This window comes from Caenorhabditis remanei, chromosome V, assembly GCF_010183535.1.
Source record: "Caenorhabditis remanei strain PX506 chromosome V, whole genome shotgun sequence".
Classification (NCBI taxonomy): domain Eukaryota; kingdom Metazoa; phylum Nematoda; class Chromadorea; order Rhabditida; family Rhabditidae; genus Caenorhabditis; species Caenorhabditis remanei.
The window spans coordinates 7,379,248-7,405,001 of NC_071332.1; the positions used below are offsets into that span (position 1 = coordinate 7,379,248).

The 25,754-nt window shown below is 40.3% G+C and overlaps 8 protein-coding genes across 8 annotated transcripts; 2 read left to right on the plus strand and 6 right to left on the minus strand.

Moving 5' to 3' along the window:
* Nucleotides 1-32: 32 nt before the first annotated feature.
* On the minus strand, nucleotides 33-7,287 carry GCK72_017915 (uncharacterized protein; the record flags this gene model as incomplete). The annotated part of the gene is made up of 5 exons (XM_003112577.2): nucleotides 33-208; nucleotides 268-457; nucleotides 505-6,043; nucleotides 6,866-7,092; nucleotides 7,162-7,287. 5 exons carry the CDS (start codon nucleotides 7,285-7,287, stop codon nucleotides 33-35), a joined length of 6,258 nt encoding a protein of 2,085 aa, XP_003112625.2.
* A 5,184-nt stretch (nucleotides 7,288-12,471) lies between these two features.
* Nucleotides 12,472-14,215, plus strand: GCK72_017916 (uncharacterized protein; the record flags this gene model as incomplete). The annotated part of the gene is made up of 4 exons (XM_053732307.1): nucleotides 12,472-12,517; nucleotides 12,566-12,914; nucleotides 13,207-13,871; nucleotides 13,920-14,215. 4 exons carry the CDS (start codon nucleotides 12,472-12,474, stop codon nucleotides 14,213-14,215), a joined length of 1,356 nt encoding a protein of 451 aa, XP_053581220.1.
* On the minus strand, nucleotides 13,702-15,713 carry GCK72_017917 (uncharacterized protein; the record flags this gene model as incomplete). Its single annotated transcript, XM_053732308.1, has 5 exons — nucleotides 13,702-13,818; nucleotides 14,562-14,732; nucleotides 14,775-14,980; nucleotides 15,028-15,213; nucleotides 15,704-15,713. The coding sequence occupies 5 exons, from the start codon at nucleotides 15,711-15,713 to the stop codon at nucleotides 13,702-13,704; spliced, it is 690 nt and encodes a 229-aa protein (XP_053581221.1).
* Nucleotides 15,714-16,165: 452 nt separating this feature from the next.
* On the plus strand, nucleotides 16,166-16,957 carry GCK72_017918 (uncharacterized protein; the record flags this gene model as incomplete). The annotated part of the gene is made up of 1 exon (XM_053732309.1): nucleotides 16,166-16,957. One exon carries the CDS (start codon nucleotides 16,166-16,168, stop codon nucleotides 16,955-16,957), a length of 792 nt encoding a protein of 263 aa, XP_053581222.1.
* A 408-nt stretch (nucleotides 16,958-17,365) lies between these two features.
* Nucleotides 17,366-19,177, minus strand: GCK72_017919 (uncharacterized protein; the record flags this gene model as incomplete). The annotated part of the gene is made up of 9 exons (XM_053732310.1): nucleotides 17,366-17,506; nucleotides 17,556-17,705; nucleotides 17,751-18,044; nucleotides 18,092-18,204; nucleotides 18,250-18,475; nucleotides 18,526-18,609; nucleotides 18,653-18,715; nucleotides 18,770-19,012; nucleotides 19,061-19,177. 9 exons carry the CDS (start codon nucleotides 19,175-19,177, stop codon nucleotides 17,366-17,368), a joined length of 1,431 nt encoding a protein of 476 aa, XP_053581223.1.
* A 451-nt stretch (nucleotides 19,178-19,628) lies between these two features.
* Nucleotides 19,629-20,806, minus strand: GCK72_017920 (uncharacterized protein; the record flags this gene model as incomplete). Its single annotated transcript, XM_003112732.2, has 6 exons — nucleotides 19,629-19,809; nucleotides 19,917-19,997; nucleotides 20,047-20,122; nucleotides 20,170-20,273; nucleotides 20,318-20,415; nucleotides 20,708-20,806. 6 exons carry the CDS (start codon nucleotides 20,804-20,806, stop codon nucleotides 19,629-19,631), a joined length of 639 nt encoding a protein of 212 aa, XP_003112780.1.
* Nucleotides 20,807-21,329: 523 nt separating this feature from the next.
* GCK72_017921 (uncharacterized protein) lies at nucleotides 21,330-21,984 on the minus strand (the record flags this gene model as incomplete). Its single annotated transcript, XM_053732311.1, has 2 exons — nucleotides 21,330-21,476; nucleotides 21,742-21,984. The coding sequence occupies 2 exons, from the start codon at nucleotides 21,982-21,984 to the stop codon at nucleotides 21,330-21,332; spliced, it is 390 nt and encodes a 129-aa protein (XP_053581224.1).
* Nucleotides 21,985-22,909: 925 nt separating this feature from the next.
* On the minus strand, nucleotides 22,910-24,784 carry GCK72_017922 (uncharacterized protein; the record flags this gene model as incomplete). The annotated part of the gene is made up of 7 exons (XM_003112354.2): nucleotides 22,910-23,075; nucleotides 23,121-23,250; nucleotides 23,296-23,612; nucleotides 23,659-23,756; nucleotides 23,912-24,044; nucleotides 24,096-24,577; nucleotides 24,626-24,784. The coding sequence occupies 7 exons, from the start codon at nucleotides 24,782-24,784 to the stop codon at nucleotides 22,910-22,912; spliced, it is 1,485 nt and encodes a 494-aa protein (XP_003112402.2).
* Nucleotides 24,785-25,754: the final 970 nt, after the last annotated feature.

Below are 25,754 nucleotides of genomic sequence, written 5' to 3' on the forward strand. Positions count from 1 at the left end.
TGGTGGAATAAAATCTCTAGAGCTGGCCTAATTTAATGTCTGGTCAAAGCGATATATACAGCAGCGAAGAGAGCAAGGATTGAGAAAGTGATGGAAGATCCTGATCCACCTGGTGGAGTTGGCGACACGTTTGGTCCGACACAGTTGTCAGTGTTACAACAACATCCGGAGAGGCCTCCGTCGATAGAGGCGCACGAATCGGACAGGCCTGAAAAAGGGATTGGGTTAGAGGTATATTCTAAGAAATTCAAAAAATATAGAACTTACTCAAAGCACTGCAAACAGCGGTTGGGTCACAGGTGTAGAGAGTGAGAACATTTCCGGTTCCATTGTATTGAGCAGAGTAGGAGACGGTAGCACACTGTCCGTAACAAGCGGAGAAGGTGTCAGCGGTCACTGCAGCTCCGTTGAGATAGATGGAAGAACGGCAAGCGATTGGGTTCGGGTTTCCGGTTGGCTGAAAATTGACAGAATTCAATTTGATCGCTCTACTTTAAAACTTACTGGAGCAACAACGTTTGTGACGTTAACAGCTGATTCGGTGACGTGGCAGTTGGATCCAGTGGTACAACAGTATCCGGTGATGTCCTTATCGGTGGAGATGCTCTTTCTTTGGTTGTTCAATCCAAGGGACTTGCAAATTGGCTTTGGAACGCAGTGGTATGACTTGTAGAGAACTTTGTTAACAGTGGTCTCGAGAGATCCGCAATATCCGTCGCATGGAACAGTGGCTCCAGCATTGACCTTTCCGTCAGAAGTGTACACTCCGACGTAGCAGTTGAGTGGTCCTGGCCAAGTGTTGGTGTATGGGTTGAGGCATCCATCGGTGTCGCAGCAACATCCGGAAACTCCTGGTTCAATTGTGTGACAAGCGTTGGACATGTTGAGTTGTTGGCAGACAGAAGTTGGGTCACAGGTGTACAAGGTGGCGGTATGGCTCTGTTGCGAGATGTTGGTTGAGATGGTAATTGTAGCGCAGTCTCCGTAACATCCTTGAAGGGTGAGTGGAGTGTATGGGTTTCCGTTGACAATGAGTCCTTGGTAGCAGGCAGTTGGGAAGTCTGGAAGAACTGGTGGTCCTGGAGTAACACTTGGGTCCTTAAGATTGCAGTTATCGGCGTTGTTACAGCAGCAAGCAGTCAACTCTCTGTCGTTCCAAAGTTTAGTGCATCTATCCTTGAGCTCGAGAGTCTTGCAGATATTATCAGCAACGCAATGGTAGGTAGTAACATTGTATCCTCCGACGATTCCAGACAAAGAAGCGCATTGTCCGGTACAGTAGGTCTCGGCTCCAAGGCTCAAAGAGTTAAAGGTGGATTGAAGTCCAACGTAGCACTTAAGTGGGTTTTGTGGAGTACGTGGTGGGTTGACAGTTGGGTCGAGGCAAGCATCAGTAGCACAGCAGCATCCGGAGAGTCCTGGCTCAACAGTTGTGCAGTTGTTGTTCATTCCGAGTTGCCAGCAGGTACTGACTGGATCACAAGTGTAGATGGTGGCGTTGGTCATAGCTCCATTGTACATGGTGGTGAGAGTAGCCGAAGCACACTCTCCTTGACAAGCTTGCCATCCGGCTACAGACACAGGTTGGTTGTTGACAAAGAGTCCAGAGAAGCAAGTGATTGGATAGTCACGGAGATTGGTGACTGGCATCGAGGTGTTGATCTTTCCAGTGAGTCCAGCCAAATCGACGTTACAGTTGTTGTAGTTGTCACAGCAGCATCCGGTAACGTTAAGATCGAGGGGGATGGAGTTACACTCGTCGTAGAGTTCAAGCTGACGGCAGAATTGAGTTGGGACACATCCGAAGATGTTCACTGGGTCTCCATTGACAGTTGCTCCGACAGAAGCGCACTTTCCTGGGCAGGCAATCTCGGATCCGGTGGCCTTTCCTTGAGCGTAGATTCCAGCGAAGCATTTACGGAATCCAGATGGAACGGTCTTGTTCTTGGTTGGATCAAGACAGAGATCGGTGTTACAGCAGCATCCGGTGACTCCTGGTTCTGGGGTGGCACACCAGTTGTTCATGTTGAGTTGTTGGCAGACAGCTGTTGGGTCACAACCGTAGAGGACGGCGGTGTTGGGAACTCCGGCAATGGTGGTGTTCAACGAGATGGAAGCACATTGTCCTTGGCAAGCTCCGAGGGTGATTGGGGTGGAAGGAACTCCATTGACGTAGAGTCCGGTATAGCAAGCGATGGCGTAGTCAACAGTGGTTGGTGGTGGTGGTGGAGTGATTGTGGTGTTGGCAATGTTACAGTTGTTGGCATTGTTACAGCAGCAAGCATTGACTTGGTTGTCATTCCAGACTGTTTTGCAGTTGTCGTACAGCTCGAGAGAGTTACAGATGGAGTTTGGAACACAGTGGTAGGTGTTGACGGTGTATCCGTTGACAATTCCGGAGAGGGATGAGCATTGTCCGTTACAAGCGACTTGGGCTCCGACTTGAATGGCGCTTCCGTTGACTTGGAAGGTGGAGCTGAGACCAGCGTAGCACATGAGTTGGTTTCCTGGAGTACGAGCTGGGTAGACAGTTGGATCAATGCAAGCATTGGTGTTACAGCAACATCCAGTGACTCCGTTCTCAAGAGTGGTACACTTGTTGTTCATCTTCAAGTTTCTGCAGACACGGGATGGATCGCAGGTGTAGAGAGCAGCAGTTCCAACCATTCCATTGAATTGGGAAGTGAGGGACACTGAGACACACTCTCCTTGGCAAGTTTGCCATCCGGCTGAGCTGTAAGCAGATCCGTTGATGAAAAGTCCGGAGTAGCAGGAGATTGGAGCGTCGTTGAGTGGAGTGAGGGGGATGGTGGTGTTGATAACGCCATTGAGATGAGTCAAAGCGACGTTGCAGTTGTCAGCATTGTCACAGCAGCAGGCTCTGAACTCTGGGTAATATGGTTCCATGCGAGCACAGGTATCGTAGAGTTCGAGGGAACGGCAGAGAGTGTGTGGAACACAAGCGAAGAGGGTGACGTTGTCGTTGGCAACACGAGCGTTGACTGAAGCACACTTTCCGTCGCAGAGTTGTTCGGCTCCAGTTTGAAGGCTTGGAACGCTGGTGGAGTAAAGTCCGACATAGCACTTGAGTGGTGGAGTTGGGACAACCTTTCCTCTGTTTGGATCGAGACAAGCATCACTGTCGCAACAGCAAGCGGTGACTCCGGCTTCTGGGGAAGCACAGTTGTTGTGGACTCCGAGTTGGTAGCAGACAGATGATGGATCGCAAGTGTAGAAGGAAGCGGTGTGCAGTTGTCCGTTGATGGTGGCGTTGATGCTGACTGAAGCACATTCTCCGTCGCAAACAGTGAACTCCATTGGGGTCTGGTTGTATCCATCGACGATGAGTCCAGCTGGGCAAGTGATTGGGTACTCCATACGTGGACGTCTTCTTCCTGGAGTGGTGATTGGTGGTGGTCTTGGAGTGATCATGTTCAAGTTGCAGTTTGGTCCGTTGGTACAGCAACATCCGGTGATGGTTCTGTCGTACCAGATGGATTGGCAGGAGTCGTAGACGTACAAGCTGTTGCAGACGTATGTTGGGACACATGCGTAGACGGTAACGTTGGCGCTACCGAGGTTGGAGGTGACGGCGGCGCAGTTTCCTTGACAGTATTGTTCTCCTCCGGCGTTGAAGATGGTGGCTCCGGTAGTATTATAAGAGTAGGCTCCGACGTAGCAGAGGTTTCCATCTCCGTATGGCTTGCGTGGTGGGTTGACAGTTGGATCAAGACAAGCATCGCTATCGCAGCAGCAAGTTTCAACTCCTTGTTCTTGTTGGTGACATCTGTTGGTGGAGTTGAGGGCTCTGCAGAGGTAAGATGGATCACAAGTGTAGAGGGAAGCACTGGTCGAGGCGTTGTTGTAGGTGGTATTCAAGTTGATAGCAACACAGTCTCCCTTGCAAGCAGCCCATCCACCGTCAGAGATTTGGGTGGTTCCGACGAAGATTCCAGAGTAGCAGGCACGTGGACTCTCGTTTGGAGCGACTGGTGGAATGTTGGTGACGTTGACTCCAGATCCAACCAAGTTACAGTTGTCGAAGACATCGCAACATGATGCGGTGATGGCTCTGTCCAAATTGATAGTGTTATTCGAGTTGTCAAGTCCAAGAGAACGGCACATTGATCTTGGAGCACAGTGGAAGGCGGTGACGTAGTCAGATCCGACGATTGAGGCAACTGAGGCACAGTATCCGTCACAGATGACTTCAGCTCCAATGTTAAGTCCTCCCATTTGGGTGTTGATTCCAACGTAACACTTGAGTTGCTTTCCTGGAACACGGTTGTAGGTTGGGTCGATACATTCGTTGGAGTCACAGCAGCAAGCGGTCAAAGAGTTGTCGATGGTTGTGCAGTTGTTACGAAGTCCCATGGAAGCGCAGGCGCTGCTTGGGTCACAGGTGTAGAGGGTGGCGTAGTGAGACATGTTGTTGACGGTTCCTCCGAGAGAAACTGACACGCATTCTCCATCACACATGCGGTAGTAAGGCTGGCTGATGTTCTGTCCGTTGAGGTGAATTCCTTCGTAGCAGACGATTCTTGGATCACGACGAGCTGGGATAGCGGTGACGTTGACATTAGCTGGAGCCAAGCAGTTATCAGAGTCAGAGCAGCAACATCCGTTGACTGGTGGATCGGCTCCTGGGATTTGAGCGCAGTTTCCGTAAGTTCCTCCGAATCCGAGTCCAAAGTAACGGCACATTCCAACTGGGGCGCAATAGTAGACAGTAGCGTTCTTTCCGTTGACAAAAGAGTTCAAGGATCCGCACCATCCGTCACAGAGTTGGTCTCCTCCAGCGTTGTAGCTGTCTTGTGGGATTGAGATTCCAGAATAGCAACGAAGTTGTGGGCGTTGTCCTCCTCTGTTTGGATCGATACAGAGATCATTGTCGCAGCAGCAAGCATTGACTCCTCCGAGAACACTTCCGCAAGAGTTGGAGATTCCGGCTTGTTGGCACATGGTGACTGGATCACAAGTGTAGATGGTGGCATTGTGAACTTGGTTGGCGAATGTGGTGGTGAAGCTAGCAGAAGCACATTCTCCTTGGCAGAGTCCGTAGGCAGAGTTGGTGATTGGAACTCCGTTTACCCAGATTCCTCCGTAGCAGAGAACTGGATATTTGGCGGTGGAGACAGCAGTATTGTTGACACGTCCGAGGATATCTGGGTTGTTGACGTTGCAGTTGTTGTAAGCAGAGCAACAGTAGACCTCAAGCTCATCGTCTTGTGGTGGATTGTAGGTTTGTCCCTCGGTAGAGGCAAGTCCGAATCCGGCGCAGACATCGTATGGCATGCATGTGAAGTAAGAAACCTGTTGTCCGTTGGCGTTGAACTTCAGACGTCCGCAACGTCCTTGGCAGTTCATCTCAGCTCCGAGCCATGTGGATCCGTTGTAGAGACCGACAGCGCATCTGAGTTGTTTGATTGGGTACACTGGTGGAACGACAGTGGGGTCGATACACTTGTCGACGCTGTTACAGGCACATCCAGTGATGAAGGCAGTTGGAACTCCATTGATGTTGCTGGTATCAATGTTCTTGCATTCGTTGTCAAGATTTAATCCGGTGAAGACGTTGACTGGGTCACAGACAAAGACTTCTCCCCAGACAGTAGCTCCGTTGTAGGTGGTACGAATACGGGCGGATCCACATTCTCCAGAGCATTGAGAGAAGGCTCCTCCGTACATGACAACTCCGTTAATGGCAATTCCTTGGTAGCAAGTTTGGTTATTCTTGTTCCATGGAGATGGGGTTGGTGGGGGTTGTATTGGAGAGTATTCTGTACAATCTTGCTTGTAACAACAACATCCTTGGATGTTGGTTCCTGGGAGATTGGTACATTGTTGGGAATTCGGTGCAATATTGGGGATGAGTGCGTCACAGAGTGCTTGTGGCATACAGGCAAAGACACCAACATCAAATCCTTGGTAGACTCCGATCACCTTGGTACAGACGTTTCCTGGAGAGCAAGTGACAGTGTCTCCAGTTCCGAATGCTGGTGATGTGTTGTTTGCCCAGAAACCAACGTAACAGAGGATGTTGCTGAAAAAAGATTGGAATTCCCTTGTTGTCAATTGTTTCGGTCATCATTCGAAATGTACTATCAGTGCAATCTTATCATTTCAGCTAATGCGCCACGTTTTGATTTCCTCAATTTCAACGCCGCGAGCTACTAACTAAACACATTTTATGGCTGCTTGCGTTATTGGCACGTACAGATAAGGAGCGGCCGTCGAAATGTGAAACCAATTATTATATTATCGTTATCAATTTGAATGTGGTTGGCAAATTGAAACACGTAACGCCCTTTTGATTAGAAATGGAACTGGGGCAAAGTATAGTGACACAGTCACACAAAACGTGCTAGAATACGAAAAAAAAAACTATGACATGTTTTTTTGATAATCGGGGTTTGGAAATGAAATATTTTAGATTACGACGAGAGTACGGTAGTTATTGTAACTCCAGATTTTCAAAAGTGGCAAAAGTGGGATGATGATTTCAGAAATTTTTAGACTGGAGCGTAAAAGAAGTTAGGAATTGGCTTTTTTCTCTGGAGACCTTACAGTAGGCTAATCTGTAAGACCTTATCTAGCAAGTTTCAAAACGTTGAAGACGCGCCAGCAATTTGAGATTTTAAATATTAGTAGAGATTCTTATTCTTACTAGTTTTCTAAAATTAGGACAATGTTCTAGATTTTAAAAAATGGTTCCAAAACGATCTAGACGCAGTTCCTATCCTAGACCTTTTGCAACTATTCCTATCAATTCTTCTAGTTATCACAACTCAGCAGCAGACAAAATACACTTATAACAACTATAATTACCTATCAGTTCCTCCAACTCAATGATAACAAAACTCACTTTGGAGCTGTTGGGACGGAGATTGGAGATGGGATGTTCTCCTTCAAGTCGACCTTGTTACATTCGTCTCCCTCACAGAAGCACGATGTCTCAAGCTCACTGCCGGAGCATTCCTGTCCTTGGTTGATGAATGTCATGACCTTATTCTCTTCACATGTCAACAGAACGAGTCCTCCATGATTTGGAGAAGAGACCGTTTGCTTTCTGCACAATCCTTCGCATTCTCTCTGAAAATTTAGAGAATTCAAGAGATGATCACTATGCAAAAGGTGCCCAAAAGGATACAAGTGACTTACCAGTTCAACAGACTTCGACGTGATAACATTTTCCGATACAACTAGATTTCCGACTAAGCAGTTGTGGGTAGCACTAACGAAACTACAACAGCCGGCAAGAGCCAGCAGGAAAATGCCCAAGCGCATCTGAAATAATGAGTATGTATTAGAAGGAGAATAGTTATATGAAGTCATGAAGGAGTTAATGGAAATCTGAAAATGTTTCTTCTCAAAAATGAGAGAAGAAATACGAGTCGACCCGACTGGCGAGATGTAAATTAGATAGAATGAGGCTCTTATAATGAACAGTCAAATTGGTTCTTGGTCGCCAATCGGTCCCCGTTATACGGTAGTTGCCCTCTCTTGATAAGAGCATGAAAATGGGCGGAGCCAGGAGGACGGCCAACTTTTGAAGCAGGACATAGAAATTAGTGATTTCTGCTGCAACGGAGAGATGAAGAAGAGAGGAGAAAAAAGAATTGGAGATGGAATGTAGAGGAATACGTGGAATCAACAAATCGACCAAAAAAAGGAGTGAACGCAAATAATTAGTCATCCGAATTAGAGCTGTAATCTAGTTTTCAGCTATCTCTAACTACCAATTCGTCACTTCATCGAGCCATTAAATTGGAGTGTGGTTTGTACTCGAGGCTCTTCATCTTTTTTATTTCAAAAAAATATCATCGAAGTTGTGAAATCAAAAGAATAGTGGAGTTTTGGTTTGGTTAGAATTAATCATCAAGCAAAGTGGTGTACAGTAATCAAAATACTCTGTAGTTGAAGTTATCTGGAAATAAATCATGACATATCTTATTCTCACGATTTCAGGATTAATCCAGACTGATCTTCCACAATTGCTTCAATTTTTTCAAATTGTGTCAACTCGTTTCCAAATTTCCGACAACAAACTATACTACCGATTCTGCAATTTCCTTCTGAAAGTTGTTCTGCGTCTGGCATTGTTATCAGAACTCAATTACGCAAACCGAATCGACCCGAAAATGGTGTACAATGATGGAATCAAACGATCAAAATTCACATCTGAAAGTTGAAAGTTTTCGTAGTTTAGATCCAGATTACCAGTTAGTTCAAGGAGATTTATCGATTCTACTTGTCTTAGGTTTTTCAATTCATTCATCGTTAACTTTCAAAGAAATTACCCAAGAAGTTTTTTTTTCCAATTGGATCTGGAAACTCGGTTTCGAATAACCAGTTGATTGATAGTCAGAAGAATGATAATCAGAGATGTCTTTGTGGGTTTTTACTATCAGTGTTCTACTTCCAGAGACAACGCGATGTTTTTTAAATATTATCTGTTACTCTTTGTTATTAGTTCACGACTTAATTTGATCTGAATTCAAACTTCGGAGCCTTCACGTCAGTTCAATGATAATGAAAATTTTGATGCAGAACATCTTTTTGGGGTCAGTACAAGACACAGAAGAGTGCATAAATTGGCTTTTTATTTATAGCCAATAGCGAACTCGGAACTGATAACCACGAATCGAATTGGAGTCGATATAAGAGAACTCGCGGTTGTGACTTTGAGTTTTCGTTTCAGAAGATGTTGTTATCGAGCTGTAAAGCGAATATGCATAGAGTTTTGCTGTATGTTCCGAAGTGTTGCTAGTGGTACTGTAGAAACGTAGTTTTCAACTTTGTAGTTGACAAGTAGTTTTAAAACAAAAGTTTCAGAAAGTATTCTTTGTACAATCAAGAAGAAACATAAGTCTTATTATAAAATTCTTCCATAAACTAGTTTCTGTCTAAAATTAGTAAAAGTATTGAATAAAGATGTTTGATGAGGACATCAACGTGTTCGCGACTTTCAAACTTTGTTGATACTTCAGAACATTACTGTGCACATCTATCATCCACTGAACATCTTCAGATGCTTTTTGATATCTTCCAACTTTTTCGTTTTCCGTAGTTTGTATACGTGATTTGTGTTTCTGCCACAATTGTCGTTGTTACATTTTTCTTTTTTCTCTCCATTTCTTCACCATTCGATTTTTACCCAGTTTTCCACGAACCTATAAAACAGCACAACCACGCCGATAACTGTTTGCACGTGTAACTCTTTCCGATAATTAATGGCTGGATACACTGTATCATTGTTATCATTATCAGAGAGAAACGAAACTAATGAATGTAAAAAGTATTCCGAGAATGCGCAACACGATGTGGCAAAGTTTGAGGTTTTTCCGGAAATGTAACGCTAGAAATTTTTGGAGTACACTGTGATTGATTGTTAGGCTAGAACAAAGACGAGATACGAGAATTTGCGAAGAATATATTTGAAGCCTGGCGAAGTTTCCAATGTTGATGTAATGAAGTTTCATCAGTTTCTGAAAACAAAATCCTTTGTTATTCATTTTGATAGTTATGTCCACTCGTTAGAACTCTAGCTCATAGCTCATGAAAATTTTAATAAAGTTTCACGCTTTTCTGGATTTCTAGAACACTATTACTCGAAAATATATCTTAAATAGTCCTAATATACCTTTTAATGTTACAGATAATTAGAATAATCAGAGACTCTCCACTTCAAAAAATTTTCTCTTTTCTATTTCAGGCGGAATCCGATAAAAATTTTACTGATTATTTAATGTAAGTGTTTATGATCTGAAAAGCTATCATTTCGGTTCAAAATGAATATTGTTCTCTTGAAGAATTTTTCAGTGTAGCTTTATGAATCAATTGAAAAACATAAGTGCAAAAAACAACCAATTTTTGAAAGAACAGTACATATATGTAAATGTTGGAAAACTATAGAAAAAATTAAAATTTGTCAAAACTGAAAGAAGGTGTTACTCTAACTATAAGCTTTCAGAAATGTTATAATACAAAAATGATGGATAAACTTCTTACTTGCTAGCAATTTTCTAGATTTCAAATATCTGAAAATTTGGCGAAAATGTGATGTCTTTCAATAATATTAACAGTGTTCACATCTATTCTTCATTATTTCCTTTTCAACCATCAATTTTAGGTCATATACAATATGAATTTCGAACTCGAAAAGTTCTGTAGTTGGACATTCCGATACTGTACCTAAGAGTATCTGTACCTTTGACTCTTCTTCAACATGTTATCATGTGCCGAAGTGCAATCGGCGCCTTTTCTATTTTTGATTCAATTTGAGTTTCAGTCAGGAGCATACACACATATTACCACACCCATTAAAATTTGATTTCTCTCTTTCTCTTCCCAACTGAAAACTAGAGTTTTGTGGTGATCAAGTCAAACAAAAAGTTCTTGTCGTTGGCAAGCCATCGGACAAAGTGCCATGCAATATAATTGATTTATCAGTTAACACAAAATGAAAGAGAGGGACAAAGAGAAGAGAGACGTTATCATTTCAGCAGCAGTAGTCCTTCATCGAAACGTGTAAATTCTATATTTCGGAGCACCGTCGTGGCAAATCAATTACGCCCGACTCCCTCTCTCTCCCCACTTTGGAAATTCCTTTTCTTCCAAGAGAAATTCTTATCAGAGACCATGCCGGAACACGTTGAAATCGAAAAAAGAATAAAGAAGAATAATGCGATTAGAGAAGTCAAACATGGAAGAATTGGATTCATTTATTCAGTTTATCTTCTGATTCAGACGTCCATGCGTAGAACAAAAAGTGTTTGTAGATTTAGCTGGAATCGGATTATAATGAAAGACGAGAAAGAGCAAGGAACAGTATCAAACTTTTCTGGAAGTGGAAAATTTGAATTGAGTTTCAACATTTTTAGATTTTTCAAAAAGGTGAACAGATGAATGTAAAAAATCAATCCAAGGTTGTGAGTATGTATGACACAAAGATTTCGGATTCAGAAACTAAGGTTGGGATTTCCTTAATAAGATATCTGGTTTCAGAACTGAAATGTAGATTCCAGACATCCAACATTTTGGAATTCGAATACAATTATTGCGATTTTAGGAGTCCATTTAATTGGTCAGTGCCTCTGGAACTTGAAAACCTTTTTTCAGAATACACATTATTTAGATTGGATATAAAATTCCGATTCCCAGAGTCTATGTTAAAATTTCAGATTCTCCTTATTCACACTTTCAGAGCCTCCGAATTACCACCTCATCTTACACATTTTGCTACAAATTTTTCAGAATTGTGATATTTTACATAATATTTATTCAATTCGCATTTCTTTTATCATTATTTCATTTTCGTCACCTCACAGCCCGTGCTTTTTAGTACCATTTTCTTTATCATTTTCACGTCGGTGCCATTTCAAAAGGACCATAAAATAAAATCGTAGGCAGACTTGTACGTGCAACTACAAACTACAAAGCGCAGTTTCGAGTGAAACATAGATCCTTTCCAATTCATGGTGAAGATGTGCAATGGAATGTAGAGTGTCAAATGAATACGCATGTTGGCTTCTTTTTGTCGCACCTGAAAACTTTTTATGGCCACTGTGTGTTGTGTTTGCAAATTGATATGGGAAGCAGTCAACGTCAAATACTGATAATTTGCTGGTTTGCCATCGCTTTTTTCATTCCGTGACCATACATCAATTGAAATGGCAATTTGGAGAAAGAGGGAGAAGGGACTGGAAGGACGAGAAATTCTGGAATTATATGGGGGAACTTGAAGAAATTTTTTCAGCTGGAATTTCAAATTTGAATACAATAATAATCTCAGAATGTGTGACGACGTCAGAAATGATAAAATGGTTTGGAAATATTCATATAACTGGTATGCAAGTCAACTTCTTTATTGGTATACTTGACTACTTTTGATTACAAGGTCTTTCTGAAAAGTTATGCTCTGTCCAACTCGAAATTTGAGAATCCAAGAAAAAAGCAAGGTTTCCTTGTAAGCCAATCTTCGTACTTATATTTCACAATATCTCTTATGAAGGGTGTTGCTTCGAATTAAGACAAAATGCCAAAATTAAGAATGTTAAAGATCTGAAACTCTGAAATTACAATGAATATGTTAAAAATTGAGCAGTTGAAGTAAACTTCCTACCACATTCAGCAAAATGAAATCCAGAAAACCAAGTGAAAGCGCCAGCGAGGAAATGGTACTTCCGCCACATCTCAATCGGAGATCTCTCCCTATTCTTTGAAGTTCATAATGCCAATTGGCAATTGAGAAAAAGAAAAATGTCCAATAATGGAAGGTGAGCAAAGAGCAAACAAAACTAGTCGAAGCTCGATTTCCTTCTCGATTTGGTTCTCAGCGCACATTCCGCAGCACTCCTCACTCTCCGATATAATCCTTGTTTTGTCCAATCCGGTCTGTCGGCGTCTTTTATGGAGTGAGGGAAAGTCGACTCTGTTTGTACTTTTGAGTGACGAGAGGATTTTTAGCCGATGAAATTGCTTTTCCTTCTACTTTTCACACCTTATGCAATTTTAGGTTAGTTCCAGCTTGTTGATCTGTTTCTTCTATTTCTCTAACTTTCAGGAGAAAGTCCAGATTTCTGTCCCGAACATCCAGTATATGGTAAAGAACCAGAAGAAGACTGCGCTCAACCATCTGATCCAAACGAACTTCCCAAATCTCCACTTGAGAGATGGTTTACAAAACAAATCTTCGATGACTTATTTCCAAAATCTAATATTGGAGTCGGTCCACATCCATGCTTGCCATATTCTTATGAATCTTTTGTGATTGCTGCCCGATACTTTCCTGAATTTGGAGCAGCTCATCCGAATAAACAATTCAAGGCAGATGAGCATCATAAGAGAGATGTGGCCGCATTCTTTGCTCATGCTCTTCAAGAAACTGGGGAGAATGATGCAAGTGTTTATAAGTGAGTCGAAAAAACCTGTTATCTGAAACCAAATGTTTCTGGAAATTAAAAATAGTTTTGACTTCAGACAGATATCGAAAAAAGAATGACTTCCAAGACATTCAGACACAGCGAACCTCGTAGACACTCAATTCATGAATTAGAAAATTTTAAATGAAACGTTAGATGTTAGTTGAAAAGATATCAGTTTCTGAGAAAAACTTTTTTAAAGTGACTATTCAAAACAAACTTTTCGCAAACCTTTTTCGGTAAGAAATATTTTCTTGACTACCAACTCCCTACATTATTTCAGCAACACCGACCTAACTCTCGAGCAAGCTCACGAATGTTTCTATCGTGGTGGATTCTACAATTGGTTTGAACGAGGACCCAACTCTTCATTCCTTCTTCCAACTGCCCCCGGATTCTCTCCAGCTGATGGTAAACGATGCACCGAAGAAGGAAGATATTGCAAGAGTGATCCAATATTAGATTTCTGGTATCTGTGTAATTCTGATACCGAGACTCATTCGGACACTGATTATCACAAAGGATGCTACTTTGGTCGTGGTGCTCTTCAACTCTCATGGAACTACAATTACGGTCTATTCCAACAATTCTTATTAACAAAAGGTGTAAAAGTGGATCTAATTGAGAATCCAAATCTTGTAATGACTAAAATGGATCCCCCACTCGCAATGATGGCTTCACTGTGGTTTTACATGACTCCCCAACCACCGAAACCTTCGATGCATCAAATTGTGACAGGAGACTGGAAACCGTCATCAAAGAATCGGAGAGCCGGATATCAGGGAGCAATTTTTGGTCCAACAAGTCTTATAATCAATAATGAATGTGGAGGAGAAGACCCAGATGAGCCAGGTGGTCCAGGAGAATCCAGAAGGATTAAAGCATTCAAATGGTTCTGTAAATACTTCAAAGTTCCAGTTGGTTCCGATAGAACTCTCAGTTGTAAAGGTAAACATTTCAAACTAGATGCTGAAATTTCAACTATTCTGTTTCCAGGAATGCTCGATGGTTTCGATGCAGTTCAACACATGTATTCGTGGCATCCCGACTGGGGAAATATGTGGAAATCACAATCATGTGACTGTGCTCCTGCTCCATATGGTGGTCCATTACCATATTATGATCCAAAGATCTATCCTCACGAGTTCACAAAACAGAATGATAGGAATCGATTGAGATGTGTGTACAGTATGTACGAGAGTCCAGAAACATTCCGATTAGATGATGGAAATTCGCCGTGTTTGAAGCATAAACCGAAGATTCGATTGACGAAAACTGGAATAAGAGGATAGCGATTTGAAAAATGGTTTCTATGAAACACATCATAACTTATTGTAAATAAAGTTTCTCAAATATGATTCATCCATTTTTTTTAATTCCCAAGTTCCAATTGACATTACGAACTTCTAACAGAAATTGGAATTTCAAATTGAGATGAAGTGGAAGTATTTTCTGGCGAGCTGTTGGCTGGTAACATTTTATAACTTAATGTGGGTCTAGTTGAGGAATTTCGATTTTTACGCCAGCTCACTATCGTGTTTTTTAAACTTTTATTGCAAAAAATACGTTACCACCGGAAAATGGGTAATAGCTCAAAGATTAAACATTTCTTGGTGTTAATGAAATCCTTTGCAATACAATAGTTTTCTTCTCCAATTTATGAACTATTTTGATAGCGAATTTCGGTCCTTCTACTATCATTGATTTCCTGTTTTTGTCATCGATAAAAGTATTGGAGTCCTCTGGAAACCAGTTATCCTTTACTCCTTTCATCCCGAAATACTCAAAAGTGTCATGTTGAAAGTAGTGCTGAAAGTGATAATCATACAAATTCAAATCATGTTCACAAACCTGAATGAGACGATTTGTATCATTAAAATCAAATTTCGTGTTCATAAGAAAAACTCCTGGCAAATGCTGGAAGTTTTTCATTGGAACCCATGTAAATCCATCGAATACGACTCGTCTACATTGAATTACTTGTGGAAGATTCACGATTGGTCCAATATATGCATGACTCGATTTACAGTTTATAAATTTTATAAACTTTAGGTATTCTGAAAGCACCATGACGCTTGTGACATTCAAGTTCAAATCAACTAACGTGGATGAAGAAATGGCAAGAAACACATCACTTGGTCATGATTTTCGTTGTATTCTATAATAAAGTTTTCAACGAGTAATTGATGATCCAATGAAAACAGCATGATTTTCATCAAACAGCAAACCAGACGAATCCGTTCGAAAGAAACCCATGCAAACTCAGAATCATAGGGACAGAGGAGAGTTACTGTAATCAGAATTCAGTGTGATTGAACTACTCTTTGCAGATAAATTTGAGAATAAGTTTTTCTATGATGAACAACTTAGATCCGAATCCAGAAGTCTGAGATCCTCGACCTTGTTTTTTGAGGCGTTAAAAAACTTCTACTCCAAACTTACATGACACAAACAAAGTTTTTATTCTGATGTTTTTGTTTCGAAAAATCTCCCACAAATGGTTTAATTGTTTCACCACGGTGTTCTCATGTACCCACTCGAATAGGGTCTGGCACAATTCCCACACATAATTATAAATGAGCCCAGCTATATTAGAATACGTCATTGTTTCTCCCTTATCCTCGCAAATTCTAATTCTCAAAGGCTGAGTTGCGATGTGCACAAGTTCAAAATAAAATGGCATAGCATCGACTAGTTTTTTCGTCCGCTTTGAGCATTTTTGTAGAGATAATCTGCAATCGCATCCGTCAAAAGCACATGTTTTTAGTTGAATCACTTACCTCGTTTCATAATCTACAAAATGAAACAGTTTCCGTATTGCAAGATACGGTAGGCCACGGAAAAAGCGCATTTTCGGATATTCGGAATCGATAGGTTTTATGTATGAGGATGTAACAATGAAGGGAACAGTGAACGATCTTTGTTGGATTGGCCTGAGTAAATAGAAGATGTGGGAAATTGCTCAATTAACACCCTTCTTCTACGCAGTAAATTGTAACACATTCATTTCCATACGTTGTACTGGAAAGGATACAGGTCCAAATAAATTTCAATCAAATCGAAATCAAATACGGCACTGTTATTCTTATTTCAAATCCTATGAAACCACTGATCTGAACAGAATCCATTTTACTATCTTTTTATTGATTTTTGTAGTTTTCACACTGCAAACAATTCTTCTAAACGAGGGGCCTTTATTCATTTTCTGCTCAACTCCATCTTGGCATTTTTCCGAATCTGTCATGAAACTTCTACACTTTCCAACTCTTGTCCTGAGAAGCATATTTTCATACGTCTCCCTATCAGAGCTGGTGCTACTTTCCTATTGCTCTGAACGAGTTCGAAATGTGATTGTCTCTATTCAAAAGATTCGATTGAAAAAAGTCCTTAGCATATTGTATTATTTGTATTATATAAAAGTCCTTAGCATATTGTATAAAAAAGTCCTTAGCATATTGTATATCTGTGAAGCACGATTCAAATACGATAAGTGCAAAAGAGATCACATTGTTCAAGGGATTCACACTCATCTCTCCAAATTCTTCGGACCGTCAGTCGACTATCAAGTTGCATTATCCTGTTATGACCTGCCACCACGCCTTGAAAACATCAACTCCACTAAAATTACTATGGGAAACTTTAGTGTACCTACATATCAATTGGAATCCTATTTCAATGCTTCTCCAAACCAGGAATATATGCACACCAATCGAAATTTTTTATGGAAATTAAGCGAGAACTCTGTGGTTTATGGAACTAAACACTTGGAAATCGAATTTTATGGTTATCTCGAATATGAAAACTTACTTCGTTTTGCAGGTAGAAGTCTTATTCTGAAGTCGGCAATTTTGAGTCCTTCTACAATAATTCGGTTTCTGAACGACTGGAAATCTGGTCAAGGATTCCAAAATTTGATATTTCTCTCAACCACTTGTTCTAACCGTCTGGAACAAGAGGAAATCGAGAAAGATGTGGATATTAATGTATCAGAACATAGTCTTGAGCTGGAATGGAAGGAAAGGTTAGTTGAGTAAAAAATAAATTGTAAACTATTAATACATTTTTACAGAGCATTTGTTTCTGTTGCTCAACCTAAGAGATGGATAGACAGAAAGTTAAACTCAGATCAATATTTGATAAGGGACAGAGATGAAGCAGGAGCATCTATAAAGATTAATACCAACGACTTCACATTTATTGTCTGGAGTGCAACCGAAACTCTTAGATGACACGTCACATCAAAATATCTTGGATTTGTTTAGCGATCCGATTGACGAGAGCTGGAGTAAGAGGATCGCATTTGAAGTTTGGTTTCTGTGAAACGCATCCTAACTAATTATAAATAAAAGTATTCGATTACAATTTGATTCATAGAATACTTTCAAACAACACAACAAAAGTTGAATAACAACAAAATCAACAATTAAAAACAAGATCCATTTCTATTCCGGCGTGTTGAACTTCTTCTTTTTCTTCCACTTTTTTCCAATCGACTTCTCAATTCTCTCAATCGAAGCCAACGCTTTCTTCTGCTCCCCAGTGAACTGTGGGTCTTTTGAGATGGTATCAAGAACTGTCATAATCTGAAAATACGATGTTGAAAGAATGAAACACAATAATAAAATATCAAACCTTTTTACTGCAGATTCTTGCGGCAGCAGTGGCAGCTTTACACGCCTGTTCTTTTCCCTTTTCTCCTCTTTGATACTTCCGTTCATTCTCCAGAAGACTGCAAAACACTTGTGCCAAAAAGTTTTTCTCCCATCGATTGAATCGGGCACTCTAGAATAGAATTATAAGAAATGGTACTTTGAGAAATTAACATACTTGAATAATTGAAGTAATCCAAATGTGAAGACCTTCTCTCGTGAATAGATCGTGAGCCACTGATGGCATTTGGACGGCGTTTTGAAGTGTTCGTAGAATCAGAGCTCGACTTTTTCGATCCAACCAGACACTTGCGAATGAACTGAGAAGCAACTTGATACCAGCTCTGTTCTGAAGAACTTGATAGTCGATTGGTTCAAGCATTGCCTCGGAAATCAGTGTCAACACCCATTCTCGTTCTTCGGTGTGGTGTTCTGGAGAGGAGGAGAACAGGAGTTTGTAGAATTCTGGCACCTGGAAATTTTATGAATGTTTTTGTTCCTTATCTTTCAAAAACTTACATTTTGAATATCGAAAATTGGCTTCATACAGAGGAATGCCATAATCTGTGGATAAACATCACTTGATGGATTCAACATGAGTTTGGATACTCTTGCGAAGAAATGGGTGATGACTGAAAATCGATGAATACTCAATCGAAACCCAACAGCAAACTTACTGCTCGAAATTCTGGGAACAGCCGCATCGAAACTATGTTTGAAGATACGAATGAGGTAGAGAATAAGCGCTTTTTCAGTGAAAATCTCTGTATTCAATTCTTGTAAGTGATTCACAAACTTCTGCAGACAAGCAAATGCGAGTGTGCGAACTGAAGAATCTGTGGACGAAGTGCACGAGAAGAGAAGAGCAAGACAGTTGTGCTCGACAAATAGTTTAGAAGTTAGCTGAAATTAAAAGAGATCCAGAATAGTTTCATGAGAATAAATAGAAATACCGATGATGCCGGATGGAGAATCGAGTTGAAAAAGGAAAGAACAAAACGAACATCATAGATTTTCTCGGCGTTTTCTTCTGTCAGCTGAAATTTTTAAATTTTTTGGGAACTTTAGAGATTTTCAAACCGGGCGAACGTGATATTTTGTCGTATTCCAAAGTGTTGCTGCATCGAAGTACGTCTTGATGGCCTAGAAAACATTATTAGCTGTTTTAATATCTCAAAGAGTTTGATTCAAACTAACATCATCCGGAGAGATTCTAACGTGAAGATCCAATCCCATCTTCCTCAAATTCTCATAGTTTTTTGTGGCTTCTGTTCCAAATACTAATGGCTGAAAATCACTCAAATCGGTACCAAACTTCTCGAGAGTCTGCAACACTTGGAAAATTCCAACATCGAGATCACAACACGTGGCCCGATAAGCTGTGAGCAAGCTGGTCAACACTTTCATATCGACATTCCTCACTTTCTCCTGTGCTTCTGTCTGAAATTATTCAAAACTTCCTAATTAAAAATAGATAAAATAAGTTACGTCATCTTTGGCATCATTGAGAAGTGCTACAAGTTCAGAAAGGTATTCTTCAGTTGGAATCCAGTTGTCCTCAGCGATTCTGGCGAGTTTTGAGGTAATCTTCTTTTTTAGACCCATCTATAATTAGTTTTCGCTTAACTTTTATGCTTTGAACGATGAGTCAGGTATTAATTGATGTTTACTGAATAACTTTTCCAAAATCAGGTGTTAAATAATAATTTAATTTATTGGAGAACGCAATAATTGGTGAATGTGAATGAAATAAGTTAAGAAATTTCGGAATGGCAATTAAAAAAGAGATAAATTTAATGGAATGAAATTTGAATAAAAGAGCCTAGTAGATTAGAATAAGAACAAGATGGTTGATAAAACACGAGTGAATTTGATCAGTAACAGAAATACAATTTAAAATAGAACAAAATGATAATTTTATAGAGAAAGGGACGGGTACAGATAAATCGTTTTCTTTGGGGAACGGGGAAAGCTCTTGGTTTCAATTTAATGAGTTAAATTAATCGGTCAGTCGGTGAATCTCTGTGGGATGTTGATAGTTTTTGAAGTTGCATTATTAGAACTCGACACCGTCCCAAAAGTTTTCGGACGATTCGAACTCTTCAGTTTTCTCCGTTTTCGAAGATCCACGTGATCGGTTTACTTTTTGGGCATTCGAACACTGCAATTCTCCTTGGAAAGCCGTCTCCATGTCTTCTTTTTCACTCAGAAGTGAGTCTTGAGGAACATCATCCGGCCTGAAAAGTCACATCAGCTATACTTAGTTTTTCCAAAAATCTTCAAGAGACTACAGCTGCAGTTGTCTGAGTACTACGATGCAAAATTAAAAAATAGGCAATCTTACTCTTCGTACGAAGGATCAATTTGTTGTCGACTTTCGAGACGGAGCATGCTTGATAACCGGAGTGTGCTGACAGTGGAATGACTGAAAACAACAATGTTTTTGATAACTTTCCGAAGAAAATCAAACTCACGATGTTCCAGGTGTCCAGGTAATGCGCATCCCTTGTTCAGCGAATATTTCGAACGGTATCGAATCGTCAGAGTCATCTGTTCATTCAGTTTATACAAACAATTTTATTTCGAACAAAACATACCGTCAAGGTCCGGAACACTCTCCTCTTCTTCGTAATAATTGCATAACTCGAGAAGCTCTTTGTCTCCGTCACGACTCGCCGTTCGATTGTCATCTCTCAAGTTGCTGAAAAAAGAATTTAAAGCTTTATTAACAGTTTTATAACTCACAAGCAAGTTGCGACGAACGTCCATTGTTTGTTTGCCCTCATAACGAATTCAGAAGTTGATAAGGCGTATTCCGTTTTTTGATCTTCGAAGTGAACATTCTGAAATAGGAATTTATTGATTACTAGACAGCTTTGGATGTATTAAACCTCTTCGCTCCAGGATTTCTTTATAAAATTTACCTCTGAGAATAGAGGAAACCAGAGAGAAATAGATCTTCTAATAGTAATCGACCGACTCATCATGATCACGGAGAGAGAAAAGCGACTATCGGAACCTGCCCTACCTCCAAGAGAGCCCCGCAGTGTAGGTCACTATGATGTCATCTAATGCCTGACCTCCATTTGCCCCGCCTTCTTATATTTCCGCCCAATCAATTAGATCATAACAAACCTTTCTCTTTTTTAGCTCTCGTTGCGGAACTGGCGGTGAATCTTTTTGCGAATTTCGAGAAGAAACTCTGGTTGATTGTTTCTTCGAAAATTCATCCATCCTTTAATTTTAGAAATGATTCAAAATCGGAATAGACATTATTTATCAAACCTTTTATTAAAATAAAATGACTAGAGTTTTGTATCCATTGCGGAAGCCGCGAAACCTGCAAATGGAAACGAAATTGACGAGGAGTGAATTCAAATGTAAAGGTCGTCTGTCGGGGTGCGCGATGGTGCTTGGTGGCAATGATGACGTAGGCAAACTGACCAACCATGCACCTTCGGCATAATGGTTCACCCACTGTTCTCTGCGAAGAGGAAGGGTGTTTGAAATTGTTTGCTCGAAGAACAACTGTACAACTCGTGATTTGCAGTAATCGACGTTGGGTGATAACTGGGGGTGTTTTATCACAAGTATTGTCAATTAGAAGTAAAATGTTGTGAAGAAAACAACGGGAATTAGGGGAGCATCTTGAAGAATGATCAGAAGTAAGGAACAAAAAAGTTCATTCGGTTCAAAATCTATAGAAGATCTATTACAAAAAAAGAACAATACACCATTTAAAATCGAGAGGTTAAACTTATTGCTTGATGGCGGCGTTGCGGGCGGCTTGCTCGGCCTTCTTGGCATCACGGGAGGCAATGTATTCAGAATGTTCCTTCTTGACTCCTTCGATAAGCTGGGCCAAAGTTTGTCCTTCAAGAGCAGATTGAACGGCGGAATCGACCTGAAAAAGCGCAGGGTTGAACCAAAAGTTTGAAAGATTCTTGTTTTTTCTAAGAAAGTCTGTTCTTAGACTTATCCCGTTAACGAAACGAATATTTTCGATATATTAGTTCTTTTTTAGTTAGTAGATATGCTTGAATTTTAATAATTTCTTCCTGGAACTAATACTCAAAAAGTAGTTCTCATACTCCGCAGGTCAGAGTGAATTTTAGTTATAATTACGCTTGTTTCATCCTTAAAACATCTGTAAATTTTTGATTAGCTACCTTGGCTGTTTCGAAGTTTGTTGGGAGCTTGGAGACAACATCGGCGCTAGCGAGTTGGAATTTAGTAGCCAATCTGTTGAGTTCTTCTTGGAGAGCCTTCTTGACGGCTGGGTCCGAGTTGGCAAGGTTACCGGCGTTCTTGGCGATCTCCCGGATCTTGGTGACAAAAGTCTGTTGGATCAAGTCCTGGCGGCAAGCCGCGGTGGTCGAGAGGGAGCGGACCGATTGGACTGCGCGGAACATACCTAAAACTGCTTTTAAATTTCAGTTTTGTTTGAAAGAGACGGTAGAAGACGTTCATTAAGTATCAGAAACGGAAAACGGGAACCACTGTAAATACATTTATCGCTTTAATAAAATGACTTTATTAAATATTTACAAGCTAAGAGGAAACAATAAAAATAAACCGACAAAAAAGAAATAGGGTTCATGATAATTATCAATGAAGATTGCGGGCATATTTCTGAAAAAGGGGAAGATGAAAGTAGCAAAATTCGCATTGGGGTGTTTATGTTTTTTCTATAAGGACTATATTAATGAGGGTAATTTTATCATGCGAAAATCGATAGACTAGAGTTGGAATGTTGATTAGAGAATCCAAGAAAAAAATGACTAGCAAATTGTGAAAAATGAAAAAATAGGGCGAGAGAAATAGTGCGAAAATACGTGAGAGTGAACATTGACCGCACATTTAGTCCGCAAACACTTCTTCTACCGTATACCGTCGCATAAATGTCACCACCACCAACCAGTCTCGATTTTACGCCGAGAAGCGGAAAATGAACTGAAACTATGATTATTTCCGGGTGAAACAGTTAAAAATATTAATAGCGTACTGCGGAAGCATTATACAAACAAGAGTTATTTCTCCAACGGAACAGTGGTTTGGGAGTTATTATCGGTGATTTCGGGATTAACGGACAAAACACTTGTTAGAAATGTCAGGACTTTATTTATGTTTAAAATTAAAGTAACTACTTATTAAACAGTGATCACATGAAAACACTACGAACAAAACAAGAAACAGAGAGCTAGAAAAAAGCAGTTTGATTCACGTATTTTTGCACTACTTAATCATCCTGTCTTGTTTTAGTACATTTCTGCAAAAAGTGGGATAATAACGTAAAGTGAATACTAATGAAGCTGGTGCTGGTATTAATATTAGTAGTTAGTCGGAAAGGGAACGACGGCATACCTGGAACAACATTCCAAACACGAAAGAGGCCATGACGATAGGCAGTGTGGCCACATTGATCAGATTCAGCGAAATGCGTTTTCCTGTCAAACGTCGCATTTGATCTAGCTTCTGTTGATTTAGTGGTGGATATCGAGAACTGAAAACATTCAGATGAACAATAAAATTGTTCTGAACAACTTACGCTTGCAAAGATTCTCCGAAGAATCCTCTATGAAGAACAGACTTCTCATGAGTGAAAGTGTCGAATCCGAACTTTCCACGATAACGTCCCATTCCGGAAACTCCAACACCTCCAAACGGAAGGGTGTCAACTGAAAACAACTTTTATTCGAAAGCTGAATTTCTGAAAAGCTCACCAGTGATATGCATAAGGATATCATTGACTGTAACACCTCCACTGCTAGTTTCATTCAAAAGTCTCTTCACTTTAGCTTCATTTCTCGTGAAGATGTAAGCAGCAAGTGGCTTCTCTCCATCAGCAATATACTCCAAAGATTCCGAGAAAGACTTGACAGTGATGATTGGCAAGACTGGTCCGAAAATTTCATCATGCATGAAAGGATCAGTCTTCTCGACATCCAAGATAGTTGGTGGGATGTAAAGGTCTGCACGATCGCTCTCTCCTCCAAGAAGAACAGCTCCCTGTGTTTTGTCGAGAAGTCCTGTGATACGGCTGTAATTAGAAGTTATTCATCTGGAATTTAGGTTTGCTGACTAACTCGAAATGTCTTTGGTTGATGATTCTTGAGTAATCCTTGCTTGCTTTGATATCTTCCCCATAGAACTCATTGACATATTTGCGGATAGCAGCAACAAGCTGGAAAAAAAGGGGTTTCGTACGTAGTCTAGTGTCGTAGTCTCCCTTATCATGTGTATCGTTTATCAAATAATTTCACTTTGACAAACAAAATTCCAAGTCATCATTGATCATCACAAATCGTTGATCAGAATTGGAATATACAAGAAACTGACCTTCGGCTTGACAGTGCTGTTGACCAGAATGTAGTCTGGTGCGAGACAAGTCTGTCCACAGTTCAGCCATTTACCCCACGCAATACGTTTCGCGGAGATATCGATATCAGCATCATCTTCGACGACGACTGGGCTGGAAATCAGAAAATGTTATACTTAAAAGAAGAAAAAAATGGGTTTAAACCATTTTCCTCCCAATTCCAAAGTGACTGGTGTCAAGTGTTTAGCAGCAGCGGTCATGATGATCTTGGCGACTGGTGGACATCCTGTGTAGAGAATATGATCGAATCTCTCTTTGAGCAAGTCGGTGGTTTCAGGGATTCCTCCGTTCACAACGGCTACGTATTTCGAATCAAAATACTTTGGAATTAGCTTCTCGAAAGTGGCAGCCACGTTTTCAGACAACTCGGATGGTTTGATAACTACGGTATTTCCAGCAGCAAGAGCTGGAACCATTGGAAGAAGAATCATAGAAACTGGATAGTTCCATGGTGAGACAATGAGTACGACTCCTTTTGGATCTTTCTCGATAACTGGCTTATCCAATGCGGTTGTGAATGTCTTTTCAACATGAGTTGGTTTGGCCCATTCATCGATATTTTTTAAGAAGTAGTCGATTTCTCCAATGGTCATTCCGATTTCAAGAATTTCTGTCGATTCGTGACGCTAAAAATAAATTTCTACCAAGGAAACTGGTTAATAATCCCAACTTACTCTTCTCAAATCCTTCCATACTGCCTCGGACAAAGCCTCACGGTTTTCTTCAATAAATTTTTTGAGTCTCAAAAGCTGTTGCTTTCTGAATGGAATCGGCTTCGTCTCTCCTGTACGGAAATACTTGCGTTGAGTTTCAACAAGTTCAGTGAACGCCATTTCTGAAATGAATGAAAATTAAAAGTTTAGAAGAAAAACAGTAAAGGAAGAAGAAGATATGAAGAGTTTCAAGGCAGTTAGTCTGACCTTCAGGGGTCAGCCTGGTTTATATACTGATTGGTTATCGTTATCAATTCCAGCTGCCATCGGTATTTTTATTTTCTCAGTTTCACATCGCGAGATGACGTGAATTCTCGAAGCCAAACGGAAAAGAGAGGCAGGCAAAGCAATCAAAATTTGAAAAAAAATTATATTCGGAGAAGAAGGAAGCGGTCAGAATAATGATGACCACATGACGACGCATCGCGCAAACAAGTAACCAATCACACAGCGCTGCCGAAATATTTTAATCGCGGTTAGCGAAAAAAAAAGTACTGAAAGAAAGTTTTGAAATGTTGAGATTCAACGTGGAATTAGGAGAGTGCAAACTTGATGATGCGAAGAAGACAGACTTCTGAAAGTTTCTCTTGTCAGTGTGTTTTAAAAACAAACATAATTAGATGTTAATATATAGATATATTTAGATGATGTCATTGGCTTTCAGAAGAAGGGTGTTTTCTAAGATGTTTCAGAATACCTTTGTATTCGGAACAACATTGATCATTGGTCAACTAAATGTAAATTTCTACGAATCCGAAGGTCAGCTTCTAGAAACAACTGGACGTGTTTCTTCTTGGAAGCGAACATTGATTAAAACACAGGATATAATAAACAAGACTACAGAGAGATGATACTGACCGATATAGATGAAGGATGTCTCGAGAGGGAAAGAGAAAACTTCAAGGACGAACGAATTTTCTGTTTTTAGAGAATATTTTCGGTAGTTTTTCACAGTTTGTTGTTGTTACAATTCGCAATTCAAGAAAGAGAAGAACGAATGAAAACAGGAAGGAACAAACATGAGAGAAGATAGATGTGGAACTGAAATATCAGGTAACACGTTCTGAAAACGTTGAAATAGAAAATAACC